At 49.1% G+C, this 17801-nt stretch overlaps 1 protein-coding gene and 1 long non-coding RNA gene across 3 annotated transcripts in view; one reads left to right on the top strand and one right to left on the bottom strand.

Annotated features, from left to right (window-relative positions):
• Window positions 1–6837, bottom strand: part of LOC110257611 (uncharacterized) — a 332943-nt gene extending 326106 nt beyond the window's left edge. For both annotated transcript variants that reach the window (XR_014833452.1, XR_014833451.1), the window contains exon 1: window positions 5982–6837. This is a non-coding gene — a long non-coding RNA (uncharacterized LOC110257611). The remainder of the gene's footprint in view (window positions 1–5981) is intronic.
• The window catches only part of DPP6 (dipeptidyl peptidase like 6), a 1001611-nt gene continuing 989819 nt past the window's right edge, over window positions 6010–17801 (top strand). The window contains exon 1 of the mRNA XM_085005071.1: window positions 6010–6390. Within this exon, the coding sequence (XP_084861197.1) occupies window positions 6331–6390 (60 nt within the window). The 5' untranslated portion in view covers window positions 6010–6330. The remainder of the gene's footprint in view (window positions 6391–17801) is intronic.

The raw sequence follows: 17801 nt of genomic DNA, 5'->3' as shown, positions 1-17801 counted from the left end.
ATTCCTTAAGCACCAGACTCCACCTCGGTTTAAACAGGGAAAAAACTTGTTTAGGGAAAACACCTGCGGAAGCCACCAGCCCACAGTGCCGGCCTGATCCCAGGGCAGGACCGAGCGAGAGAAGCTTGGGGCCTCTTAGGGTGTATGGATCTTCTCTGGGGAGTCTCTGAAGGAAAGGTGGCCATCAGCGAGGTCCCCCATCTCTCAAGAGATGTTTCTATCCTGGCCACGCCCTGTGACTGGCCCAGAGGAAGGAGGCTTCGTGTTGCACCAAAGCCATGACGGATTCCGGAGCCTAAGGGCTGGGCCTCTGTCAGCTGAGATCTTTCCCTGTAGTTGGAGGTTGGCCAGGGCCCATTGTGGGGTCCAGAAGGGACCCAATGGAGGTGCACAGCGAATCAGCTCTCCATGGGGGCGCTGGGCACCCCGAGAGGCAGGTAGCGCACCTCTCGCTAGGTTGAGGGCTGGGTTTTCCTCTTTCAAGCCCCACTGTTCAGTGAGCTGGGATTGCCAGCACAGGCACCCTAAACCCCCGGCACGACCAGCCTGTCACACCAATCAGAGGGCAGACAAAGCCCTCAGACAAAGGACGCAGGCACCTGCAGTTGGAAGTCAGGCTGGTAGGGACAGAAATGGCCAAGCAGATATGCGCAGGGTACCCACAGCATCTGTGCCTCTGCTGGAGAGACGGGGCAGGGGGGACCCACCAGCCCCACTCTGGGTCCCTCCCTCCACCTCAAGGCCACTTACAACGGCCCTCAAAGTAGAGCAGAGTCAGGACGTGCTACATGTGGAAGCTTTGATGCGAAGTACCGTGGACCTCACCCCCCTGACTTTGCAAGACGACACAGTCTTGGGACAGGCTCCTTCCTTTGCAGCCCAGGAGCTGTATTTAGTCCTACCTCTGCCACAGCTTTTAATAGCCCCCTTTCCTTTCTTGGTGGAGTAACTTGCAAAGCCTCTTTAAAGGTTAAATAATCAGGCGTCAGTTGGAAAGACCCCAAAAGATGGGACGTAAAGGCAACAAGGCACAAGACAGTTGAGTTTCCAATAAGAGCAGGGCCAGCATCACAGTCAGGGAGCCAAGGGACACCCTGGAGGAACGGGTCATGGGTGTGATGACGCGAGTGTCTCACCGAAGAACAGACTCTGGAGAACAGGGGGTTTAGAACGGATTTCTTTCTTTTTTTTTTTTTTTTTTTTTTTTTGTCTTTTTACTATTTCTTGGGCCGCTCCCACGGCATATGGAGGTTCCCAGGCTAGGGGTCAAATCGGAGCTGTAGCTGCCAGCCTACGCCAGAGCCACAGCAATGCGGGATCCGAGCCACGTCTGCAACCTACACCACAGCTCATGGCAACGCCAGATCCCCAACCCACTGAGCAAGGGCAGGGACTGAACCCGCAACCTCATGGTTCCTAGTTGGATTCATTAACCACTGCGCCACGACGGGAACTCCTGGAACGGATTTCTAAGCAGTAGTCACTGCTTGCAAAAAACAAACCTGGACGACCTCACAGCCTAGGGTGGGTTATTGAATCAACTGGTTTTTAACAGTGTCTGAAAGCGCCAAAGCAATGAGAACGATGAGTTCTTCTGGACTGACTTTCAAAGAGTCCATGATTTACCTGCAAGGATAGGAATACCCATCGCAGCTCCTAGGAGGATCGGACTTACACACTCTGTGCCTAGAACTGCTAGACGTTTCCTCATGACATTATAGAATTTTGGAACCTTCCAGAATTGCCCAGGGTGCCAGAGTGACAAATGTTCTTGGTATGAGTGTTCTGCTGAAACATCAGTCCGTGGGGTACACACTGAACATGGAGGAGGGGTTCCAAAAATATGAATGAACGTGGATGCTAAATGAATCATGAAAGGGGTATCTTATGCTGGATGGATTTCTCTCAGTCCTGCTTCTAGACCAATGAGAAAGAAGGTCTTATGATACATTCAGTTCACTCGTCCCCCAGATCCAGAGCGAAAGACGGCACAGCCCGCGTGTAGTCACACATTCAAGACGTGCCTGGTTTTTACTCCTGCCTCCCCCTGCTGTAAAGGCTGGATGCCAGTTTGCATTTCCGGTGTGTAACCTGAAACTATCCCACCTTTCTGAAAGAGACTCTTCAAGGTAGAAACTGTAATCAATAAGAATACAATGCACAAAATACAACATCAGGGGAGTTCCCGTTGTGGCTCAGCAGGGTAAGAACCTGAGTAGTATCCATGAGGATGTGGGCTCGATCCCTGGCCTTGCTCAGTGGGTTAAGGATCTGGCATGGCCACAAGCTGTGGTGTAGGTTGCAGAAGTGGTTCAGATCTGGTGTTGCCGTGGCTGTGGTGTAGGCCGGCAGCTGCAGCTCCAATTCGACTCTTAGCCAGGGAATGTCCATATGTCACAGGTGCAACTGTAAAAAGTTTAAAAAAAAGTCAGTTGTTGTGCAGTCTGCCTAGGCCGTGTGAAGAGTACTGAAAAGGAGACGTCAGTAAACTTGAAATCTTACCATCAGGTTTCAAAACTACATCAAAATTTGATTTAATTTTTTTTTTTTTTTTGGTCTTTTTGCTTTTTCTAGGGCCACTCCCGCGGCATACGGAGGTTCCCAGGCTAGGGGTCGAATCCAAGGTGTAGACACTGGCCTACACCACAGCCACAGCAACACGGGATCCGAGCCGCATCTGTGACCACAGCTCATGGCAATGCCGGAGGGAGCTGAGCGAGGCCAGGGATCGAACCCACAACCTCATGGTTCCTAGTCGGATTCGTTAACCACTGAGCCACGACGGGAACGCCTCATTTAAAAATTTTAAATGTGATTTAAAAACTCACAGTCTTGGTGGCCTGACAGTCACATTACAGTTTATCCACGGGAACAATTAGCAGAAACCCAAGTTCCAGTCTCAGATAGCCCCTCTTTCCTCAGCTACGGAATATCAACACTTGTCTGTTTTTAAATTCCCAATTAAAGTTATTTTAAAGAGCAAAATATGCAATTGTTAGGCAAGGGAACAGTCGCCAAATGAAGCCAATAATGCGAGATTATATTTAACTCTGTCGAACTTATGTCATATTTGACTCGTTCTATGTATGTACTGATTGCCTGATTCCTGGCAGGAAGGATGCTGGGACGTTTGGACTAAGGGTCCAGAACTGTTACACTAATCTGGGGTGGTGAGTGCTTGTTTCAACTTGAGGGCCATTGAGAAGATGCCTGGACCACTTGCAACCTGCAACTACACAGCGGGGGAGGAGTATGCAGCTCAGAGGTGGCCGGCAGGAACGGCAGTGGTGGGAGAGGGTCTGGGAGTGGGCAGCGATGGAGGAGAGGAAAGAATCGGGAAACCTCAGGAGTCCCCGTTGTGGCGCAGTGGTTCACAATTCCGACTAAGAACCATGAGGTTGCGGGTTCGATCCCTGGCCTTGCCCAGTGGGTTGGGGATCCGGCATTGCCGTGAGCTGTGGTGTAGGTTGCAGACGCGGCTGGGATCCCACGTTGCTGTGGCTCTGGCGTAGGCCGGTGGCTACAACTCCAATTAGATCCCTAGCCTGGGAACCTCCACGGGAGCGGCCCAAGAAATGGCAAAAAGACAAAAAAAAAAAAAAAAAAAAAAAAAGAATCGGGAAACCTGTGCCCGTATCCCTCTTACATGCTTCTTCAAGCCCAACACAGTGTGACCCTTGGTGTGGTATTGCTTCTTCAAGACTGAAAAAGAGACCACTAATGAATTCTGCCAGATCTGTCAGCTCTGAATTTTACTACACCCAAGCACACTGTCTTCCTACAGTTGACCACACTGCAATGAATTTTCTAGCCTTCATATTAATCATTAAAATACAGTGATACAGGTTATAGAAGGCTGCTTCGGGCATGCCTCCCCAGCGATCCCACTGGAAGCACGATGTTTATCAGGAAAGGGCAGAACAGTTCGCGGGAGTGTGGTCTGCGGTGACGCCGAAAACCGAAGAGGTTTTTCTAGTGTTACCTAATGAACTTGGTTATTTCGCTCAAGTGATTTGTGAGCTGTGCCCAAGTTACCATCTGTGTTTTTCTTGCTGCTCACGGTATGATAGGAGAGAAGAGAGAGAAAGTAAGGTAAGAATCATGAAGCAAAAAGAAAATAGAAGACCCAGGACTAGACAGATACACAGAGACGTCTGGTTTCAGCCCCAACATGTCAGGAGCTTACACGTCATCGCTTCTGCAGTTACAACTAGAAAAACCTGAACGCAATGAAAGCTGATGAGGTTTCTTGGACCCAGAAGAGAACGGCGGTGCCCCAGGAATCTGCAGAGATGAGTGAACCCAGGGGGTCAGGGCTGAGCTCTGCTTCCCTGGAGCAGAGGCCCCGCCTACACGAACTTGGAGGACGAGGCAGGGGCAGTTTTGATGAATTGCTGGAGGCTGGGAGAGGAGCAGCGTGGTGGCGGCTGGAAACTCCATGCGGCCATTCGCAGGGGCCACCTCCTTACAGATTTTTACTCCAGAACAGAGTGGACCTGAGCATCAGTCTCTGTAATTGTGTCAAGTACTCCCGATCACTCCAGGCAGTCGTACCCAAGGTCGCCTGCCACCTGGTGACCATCTACTGCCTTGCTAAGCACCTCCCACCCATCAACATTTTGAAGCCAGGTTTTAATCCGGAAGATGGCACAGTAGCAACGACCTCGGAGCAGGAAAAGAAATGAGAGAAAGAAGTGGCCCAGGGAAGTACACCAGGGAGAGCAAAGCCAAGAGTCTAACCATATCGGCCTCCACAGCCACGCTGTGTCCTCTGACTTACACCTGCACAAAATTTGCCTTTCCACAGGAAGCAATGTCACAAGTCACTTCCCAGTCACAGAACAGAAATGTCCCCAGTCCCTTTCGAACTTGTCACTGGGCTAAAGTCACCACACAGGATAACTTATTCTGTGGATTGGGGTCTGTTAAAGAAATGACCATAAACATCAGCAAACACCTGAGAGTGAAATCTTTTTACTCTTCCCGGCCACCCCGTGGAGAGGAGCTTCTGCTAGCAATTCACTGTTCACCTCCAGTTCTCACAGGTGAAACCAGCTCCCTCCTTCGCGTCTAGATGATGAAACTAAGAACGCGGGATGGGAAAATTGAAACCCAGTTAGGCGGCTTGATTGTCCGCTCGGGACATTCAAACCCAACCATCACCACCTGGATAAATCTAGACAAAACTCAACATCTGGTCCACTGATAGGGCTGGATCCTAATGGCCCGCCGGTCAGACTTGCGATTTGAATATGTTGCAATGCAGTCTTCACAGAGCCCAGAGCCGTTGCTCTTTTTTGGTTTGCTTGTCTTAATCCCCAAGGGTCAATGTGCCACCTCGTGCCCCACGCTGCCTAATTAGACCAGGACCTCCCAGGCGCCGAAAGTAAAAGGAAAATACAAAGAAAAATCCAGGGGCGGGGGGCAGAAAGAGGTGGATGAACTCGCTGCCCTGCCCCCCAGGACGCCCTGGTCACGGTCACGGAGATGGGGCCCCGCGGACCCCAGCCCGGGGCAGCAGCGCCTGCCCTGGAGCCGGATGCCTCCATCCTCAGCCATGGCTGGCGGGGACTCTCTCGTCCCAGCTCCTCCTCCGCCCCCTCCGCGTCCTCGCCTCCCCTGTGCAGTGGCGCCCGGCGGAGCCTCGCGTGCCACCTCCCGACCATCGCCGGTAGATTTGGCGACTGGAGCTCGTGCAGGAGCTGCGGACGAGAGCGTGCGCCTGCCCCTCTGAGTTGCCCGGCTCCACTCCCTCGTGCAGGGCGGGTGGGGCGCCTGGTCTGCAGGGCTTGCGGTTGCAGCCCTGGCGTTGGGGACGTGGAGGGGCGTGGGAAGGTGCGTGCAGGACCCGCGCGACTCGCAGCGGCGTCTCCGCCCGGGGGGGCGTGAAGGCGCCGGGTTCCCGAGCTTCCGCGGCTTTCCCCACCCCTCGCTCGCGGAAAAGCCACGTCCTGCCGCCCCCTCCCTCCCCGGACACGTACCTCCTCGCCCCTCCTCGGAGCTCTTTTCGGATTTGCTCGCGCTTCTGGTCTTGAGAGTCCTGGACTGTTTCCCGGGAAGGCAGCCCTGGGCAGAGCGCCCTCGGAGCCGCCGGCGCCGGCCCGGCTCCCTCCGGGGTCCCAGCAGCTGCTTCTCTTTCTCCGGCTCGGGCTGCAGGGCTAAGCATCCCTGGACCAGGGGCCCCGCGGAAACCTGTCGCGGGGAGACGTCGCCGGGGCTTGGCTGGAGCGGGAGGACCCACCTCGCCTCCGGGAGACGCGCACCTTTGTCACCCTCCACGCGCCAAGGAAGTTTCGAAGGTAGAGAATCGGTCCCCAACTTCCTCCGGACATGAATCAGACAGCAGGAGCCTCCAATAACGTCAGGTGTCCCCCGGGGAAAGGCCACAAGGTAAGGGACCCGCGACGGAGGGGCTGGAGCGGGACCTTGGAGAGCAGGTGGCGGCTGCCTTCTGCGGGCGAGCGGACACTCTCTGGCTTGTGGGTTCCGAGCTGCCGTCCGCCCCTCCTCGACCCGAGAGGGGGGTCCTTGGGTCCAGACAGTGGACGAGGGGCGCCGGGGTTTGTGCGAAGAGGAGGTGTTTAATCGACGCAAAGCCAACGCCAGGCTCTGCAGGTGCACCTGCTCTGGGCTGCGCGGGGCTCGGCTCGCTCGCTGGGGCTGCAGCTGTCTCCCAGGATTGCGGAGATTTCGGGGTGGGGGCGGGCGGGAGAGGTCAGCGGTGGGCAGCTGGGTCCCTCGGAATCGGACTGTGACCCCCCTGGGCCGGAGCTTCCGGAAGGGGCTTCCCGGGAGGCATTCTGGGCTCTGCCCGGGGCGCACGCTCTTGTCGGTGTCTCGGGCGCGTGCTTAATTAACTTTAATGGGCAGCTGCGTGCCTGGATTGATTTCGAGGAAATGACTGACGTTCGGAGAAAAGAGGGCGGGCAGCGGCCTGAGGAGCCGTCCCAGAACCGCCCCGGTAGCGTCGAGTGTGAGAGAGATGCCTAGGGAAGCTTCTCTTTCCACCAGCAGAGAAGCAAATCCCTACGGAGGTCTCGGAGGTCTCGGGTCCCCGCGGTCACGTGCGCAGCTCAGCCTTGCTTGGCCTTGGCCATTCTTCTCAGCCTCGCCGGTGCCCCCCTTAGGTTGCCGTTTCTTAAGGAAACTCCTTACCTGGGCTGTAGAGGGAAGCTGTGTGGCCGTGTGTATATTAATGTGCTTTAAAAATATTTTAGAGTATTTCTGTTTGTTTTGAATTGAAAGCAAGCAAGCAAGTACTTTGGATCTTAGGTTTGATGGTTTGATTGGTAGCCTGAGTCTGTGTGCTGTAAGCTTTTGTCTTGCGTTTGCTACGGCTGTTTTTGCCTCTACGTTTTTGTATGCAGAGGCATACGTGTTTACTAGCATGGGAGTAAAAGATTATTCCCATTAATATCTATTCGTTGGGAGTTGGACCTATGTGGAGCTGGCATTAGTAATGATATTAGATGCATTCATAGATGAAGGAACTCCTGGTCTGTTGAGTTATATAAGGATTTAGGATGGGAGACTTTTATTTCTACTCCAATCAGGTCTAGGGGAAATATTTGGATCCACAAGTCATATCTTGATGTCCTTTCTCATTAACTGTGATTCGAGCAGTTACACTTTTCACATTTGCCTTATTTAATATCCATAGGAAGTGTCTTTTTCATATGCATAAGCTGGGATTATGACTTTAAAAATAATCAAGTTTCACTCATCAGTGAGTATGTAGTAGAGATATTCAGAAGATCATTCAGTAATTTCTTTTAAGAAATGCCTTCAGTTCCAGGGGTAAAGTGGCTTCTTGGCAAGACTGCAGGGTATTGACACCAATAAAACTTTCCGGGAAGTGTTCAGATACACAGCAACAATTTAGAAGGAACTAGAAAACCTTTAGTCATGAGTTAGGGATCACACTATGCATCCGGCAGGTGTCCAACAAATGCTAGGGCCATTGAATCATATTAATTCAGTGAACAGTCATCCATCATTCATTTAGCAAACCTTGTCAGCTCCTGCTAAGTCCAAGAACCCAAACCCATCCACTTAGAGATTGTCTTCACTGACTAGAACCCAGCTGTAGTCATTCTGCCCTTGGTGCTTTAAAACCTCTGATTTCCCATTGCCTAATGTGAGATTGTGAATTATCCATTTTCTGGAGGAAGACGTTTCCAACCCCCTTCCTCCAAGAAGAATCTGGTTAAGTTGTAGCTGCCCTCACAGCTTGTAGATGGCCATGGGTAGTTTGTCTCAGAGGTGGCTGCCGTGAGATGCGAATGCTGGGATGGAGGGTTAGGGAGCATTCTGGCGAGAGTGAGGGGCATGTAGCCGGCAGGAGTGAACAGTGCAACTTGAAAAGTACTGGACAGACCAAGTGAGACTTCAGTTGCAATAGTTTTAAAAACTCAAACTCAAACTCAATAGTATCTGTTTATTTTATTAGACTTTTGAAATAAATTTGTTCCCATTTTCCACTGTTGGAGGGTTCCTCTTGGGAGGAAGGGCCTCAACCTCTCTGGAAAAGCTTTCTGTTGGGCTCACTTTTGTGTGATTCATTTACTGATTCCTGTCACAGCGATCCCTGCCTGGCAGTGTATCACGATTTGTTCTGGTGCAGACACTCCTGGGGAAACACTTTCCATCTTTCTCTTTTTCAGGTGGCTGCTCTGTGGTTGAGTTGAGCTCATGTGTTGAACCCTCAGAACGGGGAGAAGAAAGATCCTTTTTGTAGCTTTGTAACTTCATTGTTGCTGACCATGGGGGTCACTGACCATCTGCTCATAGCTGCTAAGGACCACAGAAGGTGACCAGTTCGACGGTCACCCCTCGTATGGGCAGGAGCCACTGGCCCTGGGAAGATGGCTCCCAAGAGTGACAGTCCCCTGGGACTGGGAAAGTAAAATGTCCCCGTGGGATCACATAGTCCCGCCTACCCGGTATTGGTCAGGGCACAGTGAGCAAATTCATCAAGCACCTGCTAGGTAGTGGTCAGCAGCTAAGGCTGCTGTACAGACACCAGGAGGAAGCCTAAGGTTGGGTGCAGCCCATGGAACAATGGAACCCACCTGCCTGGGGTTCATAGGGGTGGATTTGCATCCACAGGGCTCCCTGACTTCTGCCAGCTCTGGTGTGATACCCTCTGGAAACTCACTGTCTTTCTTTCTTCTTTTAAACATACAAAACTGATTACATACAAAAGTGCAATTCACATATGAATACAAAGGAAATACACCAAACTCTTAACTGTGATTAACCTCAGGCTCAGGAGGCAGAGTGATTCTTATTTGGGCTCTACTTTCAGGCAAATCTTCTAGAGTCATAATGTAGTGCAGGTTTTTTTTTTTTTTGAGAGCTTAATGAATATATTTTGCAGTGATATTACTAAACTGTATGAACATTTAAAATTTTTGGTTTGAGTAACTTTGATTATCTTTGTGCCAGGGAGTTATCAAAATCCAATATAACCTTCATAAAAAGAAGAGCCGTGATTTTATTACGTGCACAGAATGTTTGCCTTTATCACAGTCTAGAAGATACTGAAGTCTACTGTGGTAAAACATGGGATTGCTAACACATCTCATTGTGGAACCGCCGGACAGCTTAAACTCCAGTGTGTGCTCACTCAGATCCAAACTTATTCTTCCTACAAAATTATTCTGTAGTTCGTTGAAGTTTTTTTCCTTACGTTTTTCTCCATAGTTGTTAACTTGTTAATTGCTTCATCACCACACATTACGAATTCTTTTCTCCATTGCTTTTGGAAACATGAGCTGTCAGTAGTGCATGGAAAGGACTGCGCTGATGGGGGTGGGGACTGCCGGACAGCCTCACATTCTGTTTTCTGACTGTTGCTGAAATCTCGGCTGCCTCTGACCACCGATGCCAACTACAAATGCGGAGATGGGAGTTGGAAGCAACAGAAAAAGTAGCTTTAATTGATCAGCAGCAAAGAAGGAGCACAGCAGGCCAGTGCTTCAAGGACTGTGCCCCGCCCCCCGCCGTGGATAGTGAGGCGTCTTACAGGGTCAAGGAGCAGGGCGTGGTCAGCTCGTGGACATCATCCTGATTGGTGGGTGGTGAGGTCATTGGGAGTCAGCCGCCATCAATTTATGGCTCCAACCCATCTGGGGTCTACAAGCTTGTGGGCAGCACGCGGTTGACTTCTCCCCGCCCCCCAGGGGGCGGGGCTTCAGCACCTGCAAAACTGCTTTCAGGAAGTGGCTCAGAATATTACCTGTAGTCCTTGAGAAAGAACTAAAAGTCCTTAGCTTCGTCGAATGGCTAAACTATTATTCCTCTGTCTTGACTGTTTTCCTTTTTCTCTGTATTTTCTCACTTCTCTGATTAAATTGCTGCTTTGCAGTTTCTCTGAGGACAAAAGGCAGGTGGAGGGAATGAGCCGGGGTCCACTCTGGGAGGCCTTGCAGGGCCCTGCTTGGTTACATGACCTTCTGGCTAGAGTGTTAAATTTCTAAGGTCATGCATAGTTAGAGGAAAATAAACATTCACATTGAAGAGATTTGATACACTGATCCACTAGATAACAGTTGCACTTAAAGCTTTGATTTCAGTTGCTTTTATGCTGGGCACTTTTGTAATTGCTTGGAGAGGTTGTCAAGAGGCTGAGATAGCTGGTTGACCTGGGGACTGGACCCCAGCAGGTGAAGGCTTCTCACTGCTCCCCCATCTGTGGGTGGGACGTCTGCCCTCCATTCCCACAGTGAGAGCCCTTCCAAGGACACAGCCTTGAGAGGTGGTCATGAGACCATCTAGACTGAACCCAGTGAAGGCCTCTCTATATACATGAAGATTCTGGCAAGCAGTGTGGTGATCTGCTGGTCTTGTGGCCACCCAAGGTCTAAGTCCCTTTCTTCTTAAAGCTGCCACCTGCTCATCTGGAGTGGTCTGCCACTTTCAAGCTATGGCAGTGGCCACGAAGACCTATCTTCTGCAAAATCTGCTAACTTTGGGCTGTTCTCCAGTGCCTTTGATTGTCTGGTTTGCATTTTGCACGGAGATAGTTGTATGTGTGCAGCTGGTTGGACACAACCTTACCTCTGCCGTCTTTGGGACCGAGGCTCCCTCTGTCTTTCTCACCAGTAAATTCGGTGCCCAGACTTTAGAATCAGTGGCTTGGGGAGCCTCACCTCCTAGAGCTCTAGAATCAGTGGCATCAGGTTTCTATGATAATAGCTCATCAGCCTTAGTCCTGACTTTATTTTCTTTAATCTTCCGTCTGAGGCTTGGTGCTTCTCTGCGCTTCGAGACCGTATCCAGGGAAGAAGGGTCAGCCCACGTGACTCCTTCCAGCGACGCTTACTCCCCTGTCTTCTCCCCACTTTTTGTTTCTGTGTTCTTTTTGTTTTTGTCTTTTTGCCATTTCTTGGGCCACTCTTCTGGCATATGGAGGTTCCCAGGCTAAGGGTTGAATCAGAGGTGTAGCCGCCGGCCTGCGCCACAGCCACAGCCACAGCAATGCCAGATCCAAACCACGTCTGTGACCTACACCACAGCTCATGGCAATGCCAGACCCTTAACCCACTGAGCGAGGCTGAGGATCGAACCTGGGTCTTCATGGACGCTAATCAGATTCATTTCCACTGCACTGCGACGGGAACGCCTATCTATTCTTTATATACTGTATATACCACACACACACACACACACACACACACACACACACACACACACACACACTCACTAGCTTGCATCTGTTAAGCCCCCAACTTCCCATCCATCCCTCCACCACCTCCCCTCTCCCTTTGGTACCCACAAGTCTGTTCTCTCTGTCGGCGAGACTGTTTCTGTTTTGTGGATAAGTTCATTTGTGTCGTATTTGATTTTAGTTTATTTATTTATTTACTTATCTATCGGTCTTTTTGTCTTTTTAGGGCTGTACTCATGGCATATGGAAGTTCCCAGGCAAGGGGTCCAATCGGAGCTGAAGCCGCCGGCCTACACCACAGCCATGCAATGTGGGATCCGAGCCGCCTCTGCGATCTACACCATGCGAAGCTCACGGCCACACCGGATCCTTAACCTGCTGAGCAAGGCCAGGGATCGAACCCCCAACCTCCTGGCTTCTTGTCAGATTCGTTTCCACCGTACCACAACGGGCACTCCCATTTGTGTCCTATTTTAGGTGCCACATGTGAGTGCGACCACACGGTGTCTGTCTTTCTCTTTCTGGCTGACTTCCCTTAGCGACTTTGGCGGCACCCGTGTTGCTGCAGGTGGCCTTCTTTCAAGAGGATCCTCTGCATCCTAAGAGCCAATGTGTTGTAATAGCTGCACATGGAGTGCAACCTGTAAAACGGTATAAAATTAAAGATTAAAGAAAACACCCAAGACCTGGCATCATAGGGAGTGTTGCTCAAACCTCTCATGTCATAAAGGCTGAGACCCAGTAAAATACAATTAGTTAATGAGAGAGTCAAGACCCGGCTCCCAGGTGTTGGCAGATTCCGTGGAACCAGGCTGTTCACGTGTCTTTTCCATTTGAGCAGAAAGCCAAGGGTCACGTGCTGTACAGGTGGGCGTCGTGCGGTGAGTGGATCAGCCTAAGGAGGCGTCATGGGTATTTCACATTCCCAAGGGCGTGTCCTGGTCAGGGTCTGTCTTGCCTGCCAGGGCTCTTTTGCTGAGCAAAGGGCTTCCTTGTTTGATTGATGATGTCTGCAAGAAATAGGAAACTCAAGTAAATAAAAAAATGTATTTTTTTTTTTTTTTACTACCCAGAATCTAAATCATCCTGGAGAATTTTAGAACATTTAATGGAATGCATAAAACATAAATTGCTTTAATGACTTCCAGGATATTAAGGAAAATCTATTTATGTTATTTTGGTTTTACATTTTATGGATTTTTAAAATTTTTAATTGTGCTCGTTTCATCAGTAAAATACATAAAACAAACATAAGCTCATGCATAAGTTAAATTTCCAGGAATAGAGGGTAGTAAATGAGAAGTCATTGTTTTTCTGGTCTAACGTGTGGGATTGTTTTATTTAAGTCAAAATCTGTGTACCTCAAGCGCAGTATTTTAATGATCTCACATCTTGTATCCTGTGAAGGAAATAGCCTGGAATTTTATGAACCCCAAATCTGATATTATTTTTGACTTTGGACCTGGAAATCTGTGTATAGTCTCGGAGGTGGGGGAAAGTTATCTGATGCCTTGCGCCTTCTCTCCCCACGATTTTAGGGCCTTCGAAAGGTTGCATTGTTTTCATGCCACACAACTGTAAATGCTCTTCCAATGTCTCTAGCTTCCTTCTTTATTTTTTAATTTAATTTTTCTTCATTTTTTAAATTGACCTATAGTTGATTTACAATGTTGAGTTAATTTCAGGTATACAGCAAAGTGATTCAGTTACACACACATACATATATTCTTTTTCATATTCTTCTCTCATATAAATTATTATAAGATATCGAGTATGGGTCCCCGTGCTCGACAGTAGGCCCTTGTTATTTATCTCTTTCATAAATGGGAGTGTGTATCTGTTAATCCCAAACTTATATCTTCCTTTTTTAAATGAAATTTTCAAATGCGATGTCGAGACGTCATAAGACATTTAGGCGTGATTAGATAATTACAAATGATATTGGACAAAATGTGGTTACAACAGAACAAGCTCATATATTTTTTTTATGCTTTTGAGGGCCACACCTGTGGCATATGGAGGTTCCCGGGCTGGGGATCCAATCGGAGCTTCAGCTGCTGGCCTACCCCACAGCCACAGCCACGCCAGGATCTGAGCCACATCCGTGACCTACACCACAGCTCACGGCAACGCCAGATCCTTAACCTACTGAACGAGGTCAGGGATCAAACTCGAAACCTCATGGTTCCCGGTCGGATTCATTTCCACTGCGCCACGATGGGAACTCCTTTTTTTTTTCAAGTTCGTATTTTTATTTTTATTTTTCATAAAATAAAAGATGCAGATGCACCAGGCCTACGTTAGAGTAATCGCGAATGTACGAGCGCAGATGTGGATAAACTCTTTTGGTGGAGGATTATGGATGGAGGAAGTGTGAAAATAGGGGAAGAGAGTAAGGGTTGAGCTGTGCCTCCTGTTTGGGGTGGGGCTCAGGGCAGTGGTTGCAGCTCCCTGGGCCTTTTTTTTTTTTTTCCCCCCATTAGTTGAAAACTAAGGACACCCACTAGGACTCAGAGCCCCATCAAGCTCTTATTTGCTGACATTCCAACCCTAGAAACTGCCATAGGCAAAGTGGTTCCATTATTAAGACATCCCAGAGTTCCCGTCATGGCGCAGTGGTTCACGAATCCGACTAGGAACCATGAGGTTGCGGGTTCCATCCCTGCCCTTGCTCAGTGGGTGAAGGATCCAGCGTTGCCATGAGTTGTGGTGTAGGTTGCAGATGCGGCTTGGATCCTGCATTGCTGTGGCTCTGGCGTAGGCCGGCGGCTACAGCTCCGATTCGACCCCTAGGCTAGGAACCTCCATATGCTGTGAGAGCAGCCCAAGGAATGGCAAAAACAAACAAACAAACAAACAAACAAAAAAAACAAAGGCATTATTAAGACATCCCTGGGCATAGAAATCCAAGGTAGTTCTGTAGTAAAATACACTCCATGGAAACTCTACGCCAGTGGAAGTCCTTCACCCTTTAGTAGAAAACAAACACATACTTTGAATATCTGATGTAAGTTTGAAGCCTGAAGATGGGAAGGCACTGAATGAAATGAAAAGGTGATCAACAATTTGACATGGCTTCTCTATCCCCCACTTTTTATAACTTTTTCTTTCTTTTTTTTTTTTGCCTTTTTAGGGCTGAACCCATAGCATATAGAGGTTCCCAGGCTAGGGGTTAAATCGAAGCTACAGCTGCCAGTCTACACCATAGCCACGACAGCAACAGGGGATCTGAGCCGCATCTGCAACCTACACTACAGCTCACAACAATGCCGGATCCTTAATCCCCTGAGTGAGGCCAGGCATCGATCCAGCATCCTCATGGATCCTAGTGGGGATTCTTAAGGACTGAGCCACAAAGGGAACTCCCCATTACTTTTTCTTGAGTGTTAATCTTATTTCATCTTCATAGCAGCCACTAAGGTAGATACTTAAATTTTTATTTTTCCTTTTATTTTTTTCAACCGAGGAAACTGAGCTCCATGGTTATATGCAAATCACTGATGGTCACAGGGCTTGTCAAATGAATAAAATGTTTTCAAACTGAAAATGTGTAATGTGAGTGATACATGAACATTTTATTCAGTAACCTTCAATTTATGCTTCTTTCAGCCTCTAAGTCTACCTATTACTTTCTTCAGTGCCGAGTATTATTTATGCATCTCATAGGCATTGGAATCCTTGTTTACTATTCTTAAAAAAAAAAAGATGGAGTTCCCCTGCAGTGCCATGGGCTAAGGAGCTGGTGTTGTCACTGCAGTGGCTTGGGCATGCATCTGTATGTTCATATCAGCATTATTCATAATAGCTGAGACCTAAAACACCCTAAATATACATCAACAGATGAATGGATTGAGAAGATGTGGTACCTCTAGACATTGAAATACTACTCAGCCAGAAAAAAGAATGAAATAATGCCATTTGCAGCAACATGGATGCAACCAGAGAGTCCCATACTGAGTGAAATAAGTCAAAAAGAGAAAGACAAGCCCCATATGCTATCACTTCTATGTGGAGGCTAAAATATGGTGCAAACTAACCTCTCTACAAAACAGAAACAGACTCAAAGACATAGAGAACAAACCTGTGGATGCCGAGGGGGAGGGAGAGAGGGTAGGATGGACAGGGAGTTTGGGGTTAGTAGATGCAAACTGTTGCATGTGGAGTGGATAAGCAATGAGATCCTGCTGTACAGCACAGGGAACTATATCATACTCTTGGGATAAATCGTGATGAAAGATAACCTGAGAAGAATGTCTATGTATGTATGACTGAGTCACTTTGCTGTACAGCAGACACTGGCACAACATTGCAAATCAACTATACGTTAATTTTTTAATGTAAATAAAAAATGAATAAAGTCAAATAGTAGGATTGTAGTTGGTCAGAGAAGAGGGCAGTCGGAAGTGTTTTGGTCGCAGGAGGGCCTCACACAGGAAGGCAGAGTCATTGCTCACTGCTCTTTCTCTGTATCCCACAGTCACAGAAATAGCAGGTGGCCTCAAGGCTCCACAGGCAAGAAACTTTTTCTGTTTCCCTAATTGGTGACTGTAATCTTTAGCAACTAAGGGACCCATGGAGGGCTAATAGACTCTTATTATGTAACATTTCCTGTCTTGGCTTCCGATGCTTTTTGTCTGTGACCCTTGAGAATAGATTTTCATTGCTGCCATTGTAGGAACTCTGCAGCTTCACTTCCTCTGTGTAATAGTCAAAAGTCCGAGAAGAAATTGTCAAGAGGGAGCATGGTAGGAAAAAAAAAAAAGAATAACCAGGCGATGTGTATCATCTTCTGCCACACTGTATCAGCTTTTGTCCTGGTGCAACATTTCTTTCCTAATACGCTCATCAAACTGCCAGCTGGCCATCTGTGCAACAGAGATGCTATTCATTGCTTTCCGGGGCTGTCAATGGCCTGTGAGAAGGACTCTGGGCGCAGCTAAGTACACCAGGGCTGACCACCTGCTCCCAGGGCCACACCGCCACCGCCACCGGGTGAGCAGAGCCAGTCAAACAGTCTATTGGAGATTGGAGCTGAGAGACGCACCCATCAGGGGACGGGGACTCGTGTGTAAAACCACATCGATGCCGGTGGCCACGCACGGCCAGGGGATGCTGAGGATGGCTGTTGGGAGAAGGGCGGAAGCAGCAGCGATGACAGAAATGATGTCCCCGAGAGGCAGAGGACCTGCCTCACTTTGCTTTCTGGCAACAGATGATGTGAAGCCTGAATCGACTCCCCTGTGGTTTCCTCTTAGGCTCCTCCTGTTCTCTGAGATGTCCTGCGACGTGAAATTGATGGAACATAGAGAAAAGCCTTTCATTACCAGCAGGATTTCCTCTGTTCTCTCCCTCTCCTCTCAACTACCAAATAGAAGTGTGTGTGTTGAACAAACTTTGTGAGGAGCTCTTTGCCTTCTTGCTTTGTATCTCAAGAGGCGCAGGGATGGGAGCAGGAGGTGGGGAGAAGACAGTCACTAATTGCTGTTGAAGCAGGTGTGGGAGGGGTGGCCTCGGTCCAGGTTGTTCCAGGGCCGAGCTGGAGCCCACCCTCCCAAAAACGGAGGGTGTCTGGGAGGTTTTGTGGCAGGAGACGAAAGGGAACAAGACAGAAAAAGATGGTGTCGGTGGCGGCCACGAGATGTTACGTTGGGAAGCAGAACAGCAGTGTTGTGTGTTGTGTGTCACTTTCCAGAGACGTGTCCCCAACACCTCTGGGCTCACCGAGGTGCTCTAGGGCCAGACCTGGGTCTTCTGTGACCGCCGGAGTTGGGGCGTTTGATGTAACAGTGAGCATAGATGAGGTTGGAACAGGTCCCGATGGCCCAAGGGGGCCCAGAAAATCCAGATTGTGTCTACAATGCATGTGTTATTGGTTTGGTTTGGTTTTGTAATATGAGCTACTCTGTTGGGTTTCTCCATTTGTCGCCGGATTAAATGAGCCTTAACAAAATAGTGAGGAATGTTAAAGTCCCGGGTGGCTCAATAAGCCTTAGACTCGCCCTCCTTCTTCAGTGAATCCCCAGTGTTCCACTGACTGCGGTAGGCTCTTGGGACCATCGTGAAACCACTTTTGTGGGTTTTTTTTCCAACTGTGCCTGGGACACACATCGTCTGCACTTTGTCCCCAGAT

The sequence above is a fragment of the Sus scrofa genome, chromosome 18, assembly GCF_054392235.1.
Source record: "Sus scrofa isolate SSC_HxYL_T2T_F1_AM1 chromosome 18, Sscrofa_HxYL_maternal_Yorkshire_Landrace_v2.0, whole genome shotgun sequence".
Lineage (NCBI taxonomy): Eukaryota > Metazoa > Chordata > Mammalia > Artiodactyla > Suidae > Sus > Sus scrofa.
This window is presented reverse-complemented; position numbering and strand designations above follow the sequence as displayed.